General features: G+C 41.7%; 1 protein-coding gene across 2 annotated transcripts in view; it reads left to right on the forward strand.

The window, feature by feature from the left end:
* MPPED2 (metallophosphoesterase domain containing 2) overlaps positions 1-16,706 on the forward strand; it is a 131,915-nt gene that overhangs the window by 39,111 nt on the left and 76,098 nt on the right. For both annotated transcript variants that reach the window (XM_048854840.2, XM_048854841.2), the window contains exon 3: positions 9,855-10,036. In XM_048854840.2, the coding sequence (XP_048710797.1) occupies positions 9,855-10,036 (182 nt within the window). The remainder of the gene's footprint in view (positions 1-9,854; positions 10,037-16,706) is intronic.

Genomic DNA, 16,706 nt, shown 5'->3' on the forward strand with positions numbered 1-16,706 from the left:
GATTTGACTCTGAAGCCCCAACCTCCCATTAGGGATACTGCTTGGCAGTCACCTACAGTGCAGCACCAATAGGGATACCACTTGAGGAAGAAGAGGAAGTTACTCACCTTGTCCAGTAACGATGGTTCTTCAAGAAGTGTTTCTCTATGGGTGCTCCACAACCTGCCCTCCTCCCTTCTACTTCTGAGTTCTTGATATGGACTCTGCAGTAGAGAAGAAACTCAGGATGGTTTGCCCACGCAGCAATAATTAGCCTCAAGGCAGAGCACTAGGACAGGAGAGTGCATGTGCAGGCTGAACAGACACTGCTACCAAAGATCTCAGATGAGAAGCACAGGGATGCACATATGCCTACAGTAGAGTATCCATAGCTCTTGAAGAATCATCGTTCTTCTGCACAAGATGAGTAACTTCCTCTTCTTGAGGGTGTGTAGGTTGCACAGCAGTTGTCTTGTATTTTTTTTGCCATAATCTAAGTTCCATAGAAAGAGAGATGCATCTGATCGTGTCTGCTGACCACTTTTTAATTGATAGCTTTCTCTGTTTTTGATATGATCTTTTAGAAATATGGAGATGTTTTGTAAAATGTGAGGAAATCTAGTTTTAGGATTCTGCACTGCATATCCAGAGGACATTAGAACACCCCTCAAATCCAGTCATCGAGCCATTGTATTTTATTGTACTTGGGATCTAATTCTGTCCTAGGATTTGCTTCAGTGGTAATCATGTACATCTAAGACCAGGTATGAGCCCTAAGAGGGCCACTACAATAGACCTCTAAAAGAGTAAGGGCAGCATCGAAATTAGGCCTGTTAAAACTTAAAGGCCAAATTCTACAACTGCATTTATGTGGCCCTATTGAGGTCATTGTGGGGTGGCACAAACAAGCAGAATTTGGCTCTAACCTTTTCTTCCTACTTTAAAATACGTTATATGGAACAATATACATATTTTTACTGAAATTATGCCTCCGATTCTGATCTCACACCTGTCTAAATCTAGAATAACTGCATTGGCTATAGTGAAGTTATTCCAAGGTTATGCTGGTGTAAATAGCATTAGAAACAGACCCAATAGAATTAGTAGTAGTGTAGAATTAGTGTATGTAAGGTTAGGCCAGTTGTGTTACTGTAGAGCATGTAAAAGTTTTTATGGTGTCAGCCAACAACTTTAGTGATTTCAGCTTGTTTGGTGATCAGGACACTGAACAGAAAGCTTTACTTTAGTGTAGCATGGAAATTAGTAGAAATCAGTATGTGTGGGTGAACAGAGGTGATATTAAGAGAAGAGGACACATCTGTGAAAAAGGAGCTGGGTTGCTCTTTATAGAACGGTATATTAAACATCTCTATCTCTGCAGAAAACTTCTTGTTTACTCAGAAGAGTGGGTCAGAAACCATATGACTGTGACTGAAGTATATGTGAAATATGAAACAGAATGGCAAAATATTAGAAGATGCAAGTTTTTTAAAAGTGCTTCATTACTTTAAACGTATTTTATTTGTCAAAAGCATAGTGAGATTTCTGGTGCCCAGGGTCGGATCTGAAACACTTTTTTTACTTGAAAATCCCAGATCAGAATGTAGGGTTAGAGAAACCTTGTATCCCAGTCAAGATAGGTTTCCACTAGATGCCACATCCTACCCCACCAAATCTGACCAAGAAGATGAGTTGTGTTTTGAACACGTAGCTTCCTAATGCATTGTGTACTGGTTCCGAGTCAGACAGATCTAATCTGTTGATAATGGACAGTTTAAGCCCATTTAATTCCTTAAAGTAATATCACATGCTGTATGAGTACAGTACTAGGAAATTTTGTTTACTCTCCTCCACTCTGTCTGCTCATGGATCCTTCTGCTAGCATCAGTAGGAATTCTGCATGCATGTTGATGGGAATATATGTCCCTTAATACAAATGGAAATCACTGGGTTTGCCCAGGATAAGTCATCCTTTCTTTGAACAGGTTTTGTGGCTCCAGCTCAGTCTCCCATGGAAGTAGTCTCAGTCATAAAGCATAGCAGCACGCATTCACATAAATTAGCAGTCACTGGGTATGTCTACACTACAAAAACAAACAAACAAACCCATGTCAGTGAGTCTCAGAGCCCAGAACAACAGACCTGGGCTCTCACCACAGGTCTAAAAATAGCCGGGTAGACATTTCGGCTTGGGCTGGAGTATTAACCACTCTGGGAGTACATTCATCCCTTGTATAACTCTCAGGCATTCAGCTGAAATAATTGGAGCTACACCAGGGATGAATTTGGCATCCTCCTTCTAAAGGGTTAAAAACATGGCTGTCTCAACTTTCAGTGCCCTTAAATGGGCATCTGAATGATCTGCAAAGATGTGAATTTAGGATTCCAGGACATATGACCAAAATAGATTTAGGGAGGCAGTGTTCCTACTGGTTATAGCAAGGGACTAAGGACGTGTCTACCCTAGAAAGGGCTTTCTGGTATAGCTATACTGACAAACCCTCCTAGTGGAGACACCGTTTATACCAGCAAATGTGCTTTTGCTATGTCACAGTGCGGGTTGGCCCTTGTGAAGGAAGTAGGTCCTGTGCCAGAACAGGTATTCCTGTTTGGCCAATTAAGAGGGTGTGGAAGCACCTTAGGTCTATAAGGGACCAGGAAGAATCAGAGACAGGGAGAGGACCCAGTCAGTTGGAGAGACCTCATGAATCAGAGCTGCCTGAGTGGGAGTTAGGGGCAGGTGAGAGCTACCAAAGACTGTATATTTGGTACCTGGGAGAAAGCTGAAGGCAGCAAGAGGGGTTTGCCAGCTGGCGTCCCCAAACCAGCGAGCCAGGGCTGGAGAGAGCGGAAGTCAGGTGCGGCAGAGGGAGAGCCGAGGCCCAGAGAGGGCTGAAGGTAGGGGAGCAGCAGAGGAGCTTACCTGCAAAGATCTCCAGGACCAGAGAGCTGGACCCAAAAGAATCATGAGAGGGCCAGGAAGAGTAAGGGATACTCCCCTGGAAAAGATTATCTCCCAGCAGACAGGCCGTGGGGGTAGTTACTGGGAAGAGCAGGGTTACAGGAAGAAGGGCTGGTGTGGCTGTCCGGGTACAAGAGGAGGACTGCCGGAGAGTCTGGTCATGGTCAGAGGTGCCAGTGTGTGATATTTGGGGTTGTCATAAATATAAAGGGAAAGCTAACCACCTTTAAATCCCTCCTGGACAGAGGAAAAACCCTTTCACCTGTAAAGGGTTAAGAAGCTAAAGATAACCTCGTTGGCACCTGACCAAAATGACCAATGAGGAAACCAGATACTTTCAAAGCTGGAGAGGGGGGGGAAACAAAGGTTCTCTCTGTCTGTGTTGTTGCTTTTGCTGGGACCAGCGCAGGAATGCAGGTCAGAACTCCTGTAAAAGGCTAATAAGCAGTCTAGTTAGATATGCATTAGATTCTGTTTTGTTTAAATGGCTGATGAAATAAGCTGTGCTGAATGGAATGTATATTCCTGTTTTTGTGTCTTTTTGTAACTTAAGGTTTTGCCCAGAGGGATTCTCTATGTTTTGAATCTGATTACCCTGTAAGGTATTTACCATCCTGGTTTTACAGAGGTGGTTCTTTTACTTTTCTTTAATTAAAATTCTTCTGTTAAGAACCTGGTTGCTTTTTCATTTGTTCTTAGAATCCAAGGGTTTGGGTCTGTGTTCACCTATGCAAATTGGTGAGGATTTTTATCAAGCCTTCCCCAGGAAAGGGGGTGTAGGACTTGGGGGGATTTTGGGGGGAAAGAAGTTTCCAAGTGGACTCTTTCCGGTTATATTTGTTAGACGCTTGGTGGTGGCAGCAATAAAGTCCAGGGACAAAAGGAAAAATAGTTTGTACCTTGGGGAAGTTTTAGCCTAAGCTGGTAAAAATAAGCTTAGGGGGGTTTTCATGCAGGTCCCCACATCTGTACCCTAGAGTTCAGAGTGGGGAAGGAACCTTGACAGGGTTGTTGTGGGATGAAGACGTCAGGTGATATAAATTACTATTTATATGGGGTGAGAAAAATAGTATATGTATATTCTCACTGTCCGCCCTTAGTATATTCTCTTGCTGGAGATGTCAGGATATCTATCGGTTGTGATACATTGAGAATTAATGCTGTAAGAAGTTGCTTACTAACTAGTCTTCCTTTCAGTAATGGATACGTTTAGCGAAGTTACCAGACAACTTGCCTGTCCATTTACCAAAGTGCTTGTAGTTCCCATTTCAAGGTTGGGAGCAACAATTATAAATATTGAAAAGTTAATCCATTGTCCAATTTTTTTATTATATTAAGACAATTTTTTAAAAAAAATCTCTGCAGAAGGTTTCTTAGGAAATTCTTATTTAACTTGGTGAAATGATATAATCACTGAGGTCAGCAGAAGGAATTCTGGACCCCAAAGTCTTACTCAGCAGTATTATTCAGATAATTTTGGAAGTAGGTATCCTGTATGATAAACGTAAGGTTTCTGGAGCATACCAGTGGATCAAACTCCTTTTTAATAAGAACTAGCTGTACATGCTGCTAACCTTTTCTACCTGTCCACAGATCTGTTCACTGGGGGATTGGAATCTATGTCATTTAAGCTGTTTTTCCCTCAGTATTCACAACCGCCAAAAAATGTTCATACCCTTCCCTCCAAAACTAAAAATTAGGTATGTGCCATTTACTGATGTGTTTCCTCCAGTACACCCCTGTGATACAGTTCTTAGTAACACCTCAATTTACAATTACACTCATTTGAAAAATGGCTGTAATATTTTGGATCCAGTTTTTAAAGGCAGAAGCTGAAGTGTTGGTTCCAAAATAAGGTGCATGTGCACCCATAGGAGGTATTTACTCAGCATTTGACCATAATGCAGTATTGCCAACCCAAAGCATTCCAAAATCAGGCCTCCCCACATCGCAAAATTGGCTTAATTATGAGATTTAAAATATATTAAAAATGTTGGTATTTTTTATTTGCTTTTTGATTTCTGAGCCTTTAGGGTGCACTCAAGTCATATTCTCATGCATTTCTCTGCACCAGGAGAGCTAGAAACATACTCTTTTTTTAGATGAAATCTGCAATAATTATGTGACTCCAGCGCTGGGGCTTTAAGAAAATTAACAAATATCACGAGACTCATGATAAAATCACAAGAGTTGGAAACCCTGATGATGTTTAGTCAATATTTTAAGAAGGCGCTTTCACAGAAATGTCCTCCCTTAATTTTCCATAAAACCCGTATATGTGCGCATGTGTGCGCAGTCTCACGCCCACAGAGAGAAAGGGGTGATGTTCTGGGAAATCTGTTCTTTTTGTATATCCATTTAAAGTACAAATATGTTTTCTTAAAACCATAGCCGAGGAGGAGAGGTATCAGCACTTAGAACCAAACTTCTTTTAAGTGCATTTGCTGGAAATATTTGTACTTTGCTCCTGGGTGGCGGATTCTGAGCATACTGATTTTACTGCAGTGTTTAATTTACAAAATCTGAAATAGGGGTAACAGGGGCTCTGTAAGAGGGCGGTAAAGTATGAAACCAAACCCAATTCATCACCACTGGTGGTGAAAAGTATGAATGGTGAAAAGTAAATGATTAAAACTTTTAGTTAATATTAATAACACAGCTGTGTTTTAATATATGATATTTAACTTATTGCCCCCCTAAATGACCCACAGAAACAACATGGGTGGACGTTACTTTTGCAAACAAAGGGGACACTTGAATTTTTTAGTTGTCTTTTAACAAATGATTAGCACATATTAACTAACACCGTTGTAAATTCTAGTATAGCTACTACACAGATGTTTGTACCAGGAGACAAATGTGCGTTGCTGATTGCTCGGCACAAATTTTTGTTGCTGTAGACTACAGTAAAGATTGACTAGTAACAAATGGTTTTGTACTGTCTACACCAGAATTTATAATTGCATTAGTTAACATATATTAATTAACGTGATTAAAGCACAACTAAAAATTCAGATGTAAACATACTCCATTGGAGAAACTCATCTAGAAAAAAACATTGTTAGGTGACAAAGAACATATAATAAAGGCCTGGCCAATATCCATTCCCACAGCTAGCAGATCTGGAAAAGAGTAAAATTTCAAGATCCTTTATGGTGGCCCCAACGTTGATCCCCTGTAGCAAAATCAACAAAGGCGGTTTAAGAACAGTTGACTGTACACAATAATATTGCTGCTAAAATTTGTGTTAAAAAATGTCTGAGGACAAATAAAATTTGTGTGTGTGTGTCATGTAATATGTGTAATGTTTGACCTTCCTGCATGATTCCCTATGCAGGATATTCCCAGTGAGGAACTGGAAGTTCTGCCAGGCAGAAGTTTCAGCATCCCTGGAAATCTTACGTAATTGGTGGGGAGGGGATTTGGGGATTGGCTTTTCCACACACCAAAAGAGGAGGGAGGGGGAGGAAAGGCAGCCTTCCTGCTTGTGAAGATACATTTGGTTCTGTTTTCAAAGTTAAGTGATGCAGTGCTATCTGCCTCATTCTGCAGAGAGCCTGAAACAGTAGCTCTGAGAAATCTGTGCTGTCCCATTCATCTCAGTGAGATGTTAGTCTGAAATCGAGAGATGATTACATGTCAACATTAACTATTTCACTACTGAGTAGAAATATCCAGCTAATGTACTTATCCCACTGTTCAATGTCTCATGCCTTCCCGTGTCCCAAAGGCTCCAGTCGTCTCTCACCTAGCTGCCAAAACCTCTAGCTTTCCCCCTTGATAATTTCTGCAGCGCAGTTGTGCATTGTCAGTAAAATATTTGTGGCATATCCCAAACCGAAAATGTGGAAACAATGCAAAATAAATGAAATTTGATATAAAAATCATTATACAGGGGATGTTGCAATGATTGCAGTATTTATTTTCATTTTCAGTAACACATTAAATTGCCAGGGCTAGCAATACGCTGTCTTTCCTAGGCCTCTGTTGGAGGAAAAGTTGAAATATTCAGCTTGTCAGGTGATCTGATGGGCTGGGTATAAGAACCTGCAATGGTTTAGTTTCAGATATTCAGTAAACTAGCATTGCTTAATGACAGAGGAAATTAAGCTCGAATCCAGAGTAAAAGCTATGCAGCAACATCATAGCACTGACAAAGAGAAGAAAAGCTCTTAATGAATTTGGATTTTGTTATGTTCTTTAGGTTAGTTATTGCATGCATAGAAAATAATCCTAAACCAGTCTCCAATCATATTCTTTGATGGGATTACCTATAGCAGAGCAGATCTTGAAACAACCAGCGTGTTTAGGAATGAGCTGGAGGGAGCAGGGAAAAATGTTTACAAGCAAAAGTGGGTGCCACAAGATCCGATGATGATATTCATCCCTAATGCAGACATACCTGAACAAAGTATGCTACAGCAATGAAAGCAGACGTTCATTTTCATGTATCGTCTGGGGGAAACATTCCTAGAAGAAGAGATGTTGATAAGACCGTAGCTGCAGAGACCCATATATTTACTTGGTAATATATATCTCAAAGTTTTCAATTTAGCCTCAGTAATGGGAGGGAAGATGCCAAATAAGAAAGCACTATTGCTTATAATCACAGTTCTGCTCACGTTGTCAGTGTGATCTCAGTGAATTAGTGAATTTTCTCTGTGGTAACAGCCTTATTAATTTCTAACCCTTGTGGCAAAAAAACCATTAATTGTGTGGTGGAGTTAGGATTTCTTTTTGGGTTTCCAATTAAACCCACAGTGATAACCAGTTATATGGGCCATATAATCATACAATCTGCTCATTATTTTATTTTTTGGGGGGAAAAAAATCTTTCAAGTACTAAAAAAAATTACAGGAACATGTGCAAGTTACATACCAAACAGTTCCTTCCCACCTCACCCAACTTGCAAAATAAAGGCCAGGCAAGTAAACTCAACTAAATACAATTGAATCTCACTGATTTGCACCAGTACCTAGGAGGTACTTTATGAATGACTGAACTTTACAAATTAACAAGTCAGTGAACAAATGCAACAAAAACTCGTTTCATTTCTTTGACAAGTGAACTGTGGTTTAGGCCTAATTATTTATGATTGTGCTTCATAGGATACTAGTATGTAGCAATGTGATCTATCCATTCCTAGCGTACCCACCCTTGTAGCACTTGGGCACTATTCAGGAAATGTTTTGTAGTATATGTGATAAAGTAAATAGATTCTTGGTAGTAAAAAAAAATACTAGGTAGAGTATTCTTCCATTAAGGCCCTGTCTATACAAGCAGTTCGTCTTTTGAACTAATGTATTTATGCCAGTGCAAACCCCAAGTGTAGATAGGCTGCACCAGGTTTGCAGTACTGAAGTTTACCCCAATAGGTTATCAGGGTAAGTTACACTAGTAAGTGCCCCGTTTTGTACTGGGATGGTTTGTCACCCTTAGGAAAGGAAGGATATGGTCTGTCCAGTGGTTGGGGTAATACTCCAGGACTTGAAAGACACACGTTCAAAACCTTAATCTGTCACAGACTTCCTGTGTGACTGTGGGAAAGTCACTTAATCATTGTGAATCAGTTCCCTACCTGTAAAGAAGGGTAATAGCACTTCCCTAACTCACAGGGTTGTTGTGAGGCTAAGTGCACTCAGTGATGGGGACTATTTAAGTATCAAAGATAGGGGTTTATATCAGCACAGTTACACTGCTGCAACTTTCCCTAGTTTACACTGATCTTAGATTTCACTGAGGATGGGGAGGGACAGCTAATGAACACATAAACCCACACTTCACACACACACGTCACCTGAGTCTGGATTAGGAAGCAGTAGTGAGAATAAAGATCTAAAAATCTTCAGAGTTTTGTACAAGATCCTTTGGCTCCATATAGTATGGACTCAGTAGAATGTTCTGTTACACAATTTCTGGATATGATCTTCTGTGATATTGCTCCATGTATCTTGTTTTATATTACACCGTTCTGTTATTTGTCGGCTCTTCTTGTGACATTTTCATTGTGTGGTCCAAATTCTCAGCCTGCATAAACTGGCAGCACCCCATAGACTTCAACGATGCTGTGCCAGTTTACACCAGCAAAGAATTTGGACTTATGTGTGGAGGCCGCCACACAGCTCAGGACATAAATAGGTATATATGCCTATTTTAAAAAAAAAATAGAGGAACACTGCTAGGCTTTATGTTTTCTTATGAATTGTCTTATTTCTCTTAGAGATAACACATCACATTACTAAAATTGAAGGCATTTTTTAAAATCAAATCAATTTTATTCTTATGCTGGCTTTTCACTTTTTTTCCTTTCATTCAGTTCGATCCTTCAAAGTGCTGAGCACCAGCAAAGCACTTAAGTGTGTGTTTATCTGTATGCATTTGGCTGGTCCTACTGCGGTCAATGGAGCTATTCATGTGTTTAACATTAAGCATGTAGCTTAGTGCTTAGCTTGACTGAAATCCTGTTGCTCAGTCTCTTGCAGGATCGAGCCTAGTAGGAGACAATTCTGGCCCAGCTGACAGTGATGTTATTTAATGGCCCATGCACTTGGTCATTTAATAAGATATGTGGTAGTAGCTATTGGTTGGGTGGAAAAGGTCTGACTGGATTATACATCTCTAGAATCCATGTTCTCTGATTTCTTTATTGATGTTAATATCAGGGCTTGGTGCTGGGCCTGCCATATCATGTATAATTTTTTACCGTCTTGTTTTCCTGTCAGGAAAGTGTTTACCTTTTGGATTGTTCATGCTGCTGCATTATGGAGTCTTAAACAACAGGACATTTCTGATCTTCCACAGTTTTCTCCCTAAGCGCTTTGAGTATATAGATTTATGTTCATATTTAAAGTAATGCATGTGAGGGTTTTAACCCATGTAACTGTTATGGGCTCTGTTATGTATCTGCTTTAGGGTCGACCCTATCCCATATGACACTCCAAAACCAACGGGCCACACGCGATTTGTCTGCGTCTCAGACACACACTCCAGAACAGATGGCATCCAGATGCCTTATGGGGACATCCTTCTCCACACAGGCGATTTCACCGAGCTGGGACTGCCCTCCGAGGTTAAGAAGTTTAATGACTGGTTAGGTAAGGAATTATTGCATTTTGGTGACCCCAATTAACCTTTTTTGTACAAGTGTCACTCACTGCTTTCTAATTGAATTAAAGCACTTGGAGACCCCACCTCCACAACCCCTGCTTCAGTTGTTCTTGTGTGATGTGCTCTGTCTAATATGATTGTGTTAATTAAAGATGAATTGAGATATTTTGCTTTATCACTGCATTATCTTGGGGTAGGGACCTCTGTCATTCCAAGGCAAGGGTACAGGAGCTATGCGGCAGCTCTGAGTGTACACTGTTATGGTGAGACCGGATGTGTGCACACAGTATGTCCCACTGGCAGCTGGCATTTCTGTAGCTCTGGGTCTGCAACCAAAAAACCCCTTTTCCCACCATTGGGAGGGGCAGCTTCAAAGGGATTGTACTAGGCAGTATGTGGTTGTGGTTACTGAATTGAGTGCACCTTTTAGATAAAGGAGGGCTGGCATTTTAACCCTTTGACTGCTGACTTCTGCTATGCTCTGGAATCTCCCAGATGGAAGCACCTATTGCCCTGGTGAATTTGCCAAGTGTGTCCTAGTGGTCAGTTGATGCTGGTGGGTCATTAAGAGGATGACAGCAGCTCCGCAAGAATTGCGCAGGTTACAGCAAGTAGGTTATGCTCAGGAGAATGGATTTTTCCATGTGCCAGGCATCATTGTTACACATGATATCATGAGGCAAGTTATGTATTGCCATGTCACTGTTTGCACTAGGGGTATTAAAGACGCTAGGATGGCCCAACAGAGCAAGCACGTCTTCCAGAATCTCTTCCTTCTCAAAATAAATCTGCAGCAGTATATAAAAGCTTTTAAAAGCGTTGCTGAGTCATTGCATTGTGCCCCAGTCATTGCACTCTCTCTCAGCTGCTGCTGTATGATGACCATGTTGCTAAAGGCCTTTAATAACATCATTGGAATAAATCCCATTGGATTCTCTTGGCTGGCCCTTAGGGAGATGAGAGGACTTTTTTTTTTTGGTTCATAAAAAAACCCCAAAAGTGCTTCCCTTCCACATCCTTTGCCTTTCTCACCCTCCTCCTTGCGTTTCCTCTCCGTGACTTGTGCATTTATATATATTCTTACTCTCTTTCACCCACTTGCTTTCAATGTCTCATAGTCCCTTGTCTTATTTTAAGAATACTTGCCCCTCCTCTGGCTGTTGTATACTGGATACAATGGCTCCTAGTATCCCTCACCGCCATCATGCTGCAATTATGCCTCACCAGCTTTATGATTAGAAAGTCCTAGTGTATTCAAATGGTTCAAAACACATCCCTTTCTGCAACAGTGTTAGTACAGGGTCAGAATGTGACAGGAGCTTATGTGGGTGTATAGGAGGAGAAGCATACAAAGAGCCATCTTTCACACCTTTTGTGCAGCCTCCGCACAGGCCTGTCAAAACTGGAGTCCATATGCACAGACGTGTGCAGACACTCCTGGGGATACATGGTTTCAAAAGAGATTGAATATGCTCCCCCCCAGAATGAGCCAGTCCCACTAGGGAAGTAGGCAGCACTATTGTTAAAGATGGCTCAGTCTTCAGACCCCTTCTGTGGCAGGCTGCTACTGGAAGGATTTGCTGTCCTGAGCCCACAGACCCAAGTACCCACTATGGATGGAGCTCAGTGTAGCGTCTAAATATTGGATCATTACTCCAAAATACCATAGTAGTATCTTGATAAGGACAGTGCTGAGCTACAGCACTTTACTTGAAGATGCCAATCTGCGCTGCAGGAAGCCAGCACAAGTAAATATTTTCATTGTTCCATATTGAATTTTATATATCAGAGATACCCCTTTATTTAACAACCAATTATTATGATTTGATTTCATCACATAAGCCTCTGGTGTCTGTGCTTACTATATGCGTGCAGGAGTTACATGAATAGTACCTTTATTCATATTGCTCTGTGGTTAATATTAATTACATGAGTTATCATTCATTGAATAGATACTCCAATATTTATTTAAGGGATTTCTTTGTGTGTGTATACCACACACACACAGGGCTGGCAGAGGTTGGTGTGGCATGTATGTCTAATAGGCCAGATTCTGTAGTCTTAGGCAGTGAGAGCACCATATGATTTGCCCTTGCACTTCTATATTTCTCTCGCATGTCTTAAGGCGATCTCTATTGTATTTCATTCTGGTTTTGGTTGTCCATAGAGTCCACCTGTAACTTCATACACAAAACAATACCTGCCATTCTGTTTGCATATTAGAATGAGGCTGCAAATGATTTTTTCCCCACCATATAATGGTTGCAGTTATTCTTAGCTTTCTTTTAGGTGATCTGTTGTCTTGAGTTCTGTTCATACCTCACAGTGATGAAATTCCCCTACTCTCCTTGGGACGTGCCTGTACACTCCCCTTTATTTACACAACGCATAGAGGAACTGAATGGCCCTGTGGAAGAAGGTGGGGGAAGGACTGGGCAACACATCTCTCCTGCCTAGTGTGTAGCCATCTCTCCCTTCTGTGGCTACTGTGAAAAATGTCATCACCATGAAACCATGGAGAAAGGCCATGCCCTGAGCACTGCCCAGCCTGCCCCTCTCCATCTCTATAGAGAGCATCCACGAAGGTGGTTGTATAGCATGAGATGGTGATGGGGGGTGTGTGTGTGCATACCATATAGGTGGCACTCCTCCATTACATGCCCTGCCTGTGTGGATCTGTTGCTATTTGCTCTTCTCCTCTCCCGAAATTAGAGCATTGTGACTTTAGGCAAGTCACTTGGGGCCAGAACTTTAAAGGCATTTAAGCACTTAACTCTGAATGGCTTTAGTGGGAGTTAGGCATCTAACTTCTTTAGTTGATCTGAGCCTCAGTTTGCTAGCTGTAAAATGGGGATAATAACACTGCCCTATCTCATAAGAGTGTTGTAAGGAGAAATATATTTAAAATAGTGAGATGCTCAGATAGTGTAGTAATGGGGGCATAGAAATATCAACATATGTTAGAGATGAGAAAATCATCTTCTGTATCCTATTCTTAAGATTTGTTCTCACTTCTGCTCACTGGTATTCCTTTTGTCTCTCATTCTGTCTTAGCTGTTCATCCCATCCTGTTGGTTAGGGTCTGTTCCCAAAACCTTTCTGCACACAGAATTCCCAACAAAGGCTATGAGTGTATCGCAGAAAAGGTGGGGTTTTGTACAGCAGAATAGCTAACGCAGGTTAGTGATTCTGCTGTAAAATCCTGGTGTGAAACCAGCCACCTGTAGTTTTCAATGCAAGGTAGCTAGGTCAGGTCAATACTGTACTCTCACCTGTGGATGACCTGGTCTAATTTACCTCACAGTAAAACTACAGGGCCTTGCTCCACTAGGATTTTAGAGGGATTGCTAATGTACATTGGTTATCCCATTGTAAAAACACACCCTTTTGGCAGAAAAGACAAAGCCAAAGTCAAGAAATTAATATCCTACCCCACTTTTTCTTGATTAAGAGTTTTGTATGCAGGACTGAGTCCTTCGTTTTGCCTTATGACTCTTAATTCTTTGTACACCTGAAATGTCTGCTGAACTCAGTGGGGGTTTTGGCTGCATAAAGTGTTTAGGTTTGTGTCTGTCTATCTGCATCATTCATATATGCAGTGTTGTTGCAGCTGTGTTGGTCCCAGGATATTAGGGAGACAAGTTGGGTGAGGTAGTATCTTTTATTTGACCAGTTTCTGTTGGTGAGAGTGAGAGAAGCTTTCAAGTCTACACAGAGCTCTTCTTCGGGTTCTCTCACCAACCGAAATTGGGCCAATATAACAGTGTTTCTCAGCGACTGGTCCATGGACCAGTGCTGGTCCCTGAGATCTCCCTGACACAGTTTAGGAAGGCAGCAAGCTAGTCCCTGGTATCAAAAAGGTTGAGAAACACTGCAATAGAAGATATTATCTCTTCCACCTTGTTTCATTAATGTCAGCTCTTCTTCCTCTGCCTGTTGTGTTTTTCAGCCTTGGTACACCATTCATCAAACCCTGTCTTCCACATCATGTCTTCTCCTCCCTATAGTTAGGTAGTCTTATAGCATAACTTTTGCTAATTCTTATACTTTTTTCCCTTGACTGATAAATTTTCATTATTGGTTTTGCATGAAACTCTTCTGGGCTTGTGCACTGAATAGCCTCTGTGGTCACTTAGTGATTACACATGCCAGCTGAGGTAATTTATTCACTTTGTTTTGGTGTGAACATGTCCCATGGGTCTTGTAACTGCTGTAATCACTTGACCTTAGTGGCTGTTAAATGCTTTAAACACAGTTATTTTAAATTTATAATTGTTTTCATTAAAAATCCCTTATAGTAACTTAACTGACCTTGCAGTAAACAGCATTATATGCTGGGGAAGAATTAAGATATTATGCTATGGCTAATATACTTCTTTCCAAATATACTTAGTATATTATTATATCACAATGCACATTTTCCCCTTCCCTTCACATTGAGTCATATATGGAAAATTAAAAAGAAGAATATGTAATTATAGCATAGTTGGTGATATACAGTATGTCCTTTCCCATGTACTGGGAAGTGACTGAATAAGTCACAAATGCAAAAGTAAAGGGAAAGCAAAGCTGAATTTACGTAATATATATCTGTAATGACTTGAAGGTATATTTATAGTGTCAGATAGGGCCTGATCTTGCAAACCCTTGCTCACATGAGTAGTCTGCATCAATTTCAATAGTACTTTTCATGACTGAGGTACTGTTTACAGGATCTGTTTCTACACCAGCTGAAGTTCTTCAACCACTTTTTTTTTTTTAATTGCTACTACTATTTATTGCCTGAAATGCTTGTTCTGTTCTTACTTAGGCAAAACTCCCCCATGGGAAGTGCAGGATTCGATGAGTTGGGCTGTTGGGCAACAGTGATTTCAATCTGGAATAGCTCCTGTGAAGTTGATGGAGTTACCACAAAAATACATCACCATAACTGAAAATAAAAAATTTGACTCATTGTTTCTGAAATGTTTGGGAGGGGCAAAGTGATTCTTTCATGCTCTCCTTTCATCTTTTATGTACATTGCCAATAATGTTCCTCTTAGGGTACATCTACACTGCACGCTGCTGGTGGCAGTGTGTAGGGTATGTGTAGCTACATGCTTCAATGGAAAGCAACTGCATCAACACTGAGCCCTGGTCTACACTAGGACTTTAGGTCGAATTTAGCAGCGTTAAATCGATGTAAACCTACACCCGTCCACACGATGAAGCCCTTTATTTCGACTTAAAGGGCTCTTAAAATCGATTTCCTTACTCCACCCCTGACAAGTGGATTAGCACTTAAATCGGCCTTGCCGGGTCGAATTTAGGGTACTGTGGACACAATTCGACGGTATTGGCCTCCGGGACCTGTCCCAGAGTGCTCCATTGTGACCGCTCTGGACAGAACTCTCAACTCAGATGCACTGGCCAGGTAGACAGGAAAAGAACCGCGAACTTTTGAATCTCATTTCCTGTTTGGCCAGCGTGGCAAGCTGCAGGTGACCATGCAGAGCTCATCAGCAGAGGTGACCATGATGGAGTCCCAGAATCGCAAAAGAGCTCCAGCATGGACCGAACGGGAGGTACGGGATCTGATCGCTGTATGGGGAGAGGAATCCGTGCTATCAGAACTCCGTTCCAGTTTTCGAAATGCCAAAACCTTTGTCAAAATCTCCCAGGGCATGAAGGACAGAGGCCATAACAGGGACCCGAAGCAGTGCTGCGTGAAACTTAAGGAGCTGAGGCAAGCCTACCAGAAAACCAGAGAGGCGAACGGCCGCTCCGGGTCAGAGCCCCAAACATGCCGCTTCTATGATGAGCTGCATGCCATTTTAGGGGGTTCACCCACCACTACCCCAGCCATGTTGTTTGACTCCTTCAATGGAGATGGAGGCAATACGGAAGCAGGTTTTGAGGACGAAGAAGATGATGATAATGATGATGAGATTGTAGATAGCTCACAGCAAGCAAGCGGAGAAACCGGTTTTCCCGACAGCCAGGATCTGTTTCTCACCCTGGACCTGGAGCCAGTACCCCCCGAACCCACCCAAGGCTGCCTCCTGGACCTGGCAGGTGGAGAAAGGACCTCCGGTGAGTGTACCTTTTAAAATACTATACATGGTTTAAAAGCAAGCATGTGAAAGGATTAATTTGCCCTGGCATTCGCGGCTCTCCTGGATGTACTCCCAAAGCCTTTGCAAAAGGTTTCTGGGGAGGGCAGCCTTATTGCGTTCTCCATGGTAGGACACTTTACCACTCTAGGCCAGTAACACGTACTCGGGAATCATTGTACAACAAAGCATTGCAGTGTATGTTTGTTGGCGTTCAAACAACATCCGTTCTTTATCTCTCTGTGTTATCCTCAGGAGAGTGAGATATCATTCATGGTCACCTGGTTGAAATAGAGTGCTTTTCTTCAGGGGACACTCAGAGGAGCCCGTTCCTGCTGGGCTGTTTGCCTATGGCTGAACAGAAATGTTCCCTGCTGTTAGCCACGGGGAGGGGGGAGGGTTGAGGGGGTAGCCACGCGGTGGGAGGAGGCAAAATGCGACCTTGTAACGAAAGCACATGTGCTATGTATGTAATGTTGACAGCAAGGTTTACCCTGAAAGAGTGTAGCCACTGTTTTATAAAATGTGTCTTTTTAAATACCGCTGTCCCTTTTTTTTTCTCCAC

This window comes from Caretta caretta, chromosome 6 (genome assembly GCF_965140235.1).
Source record: "Caretta caretta isolate rCarCar2 chromosome 6, rCarCar1.hap1, whole genome shotgun sequence".
NCBI classification, from domain to species: domain Eukaryota; kingdom Metazoa; phylum Chordata; order Testudines; family Cheloniidae; genus Caretta; species Caretta caretta.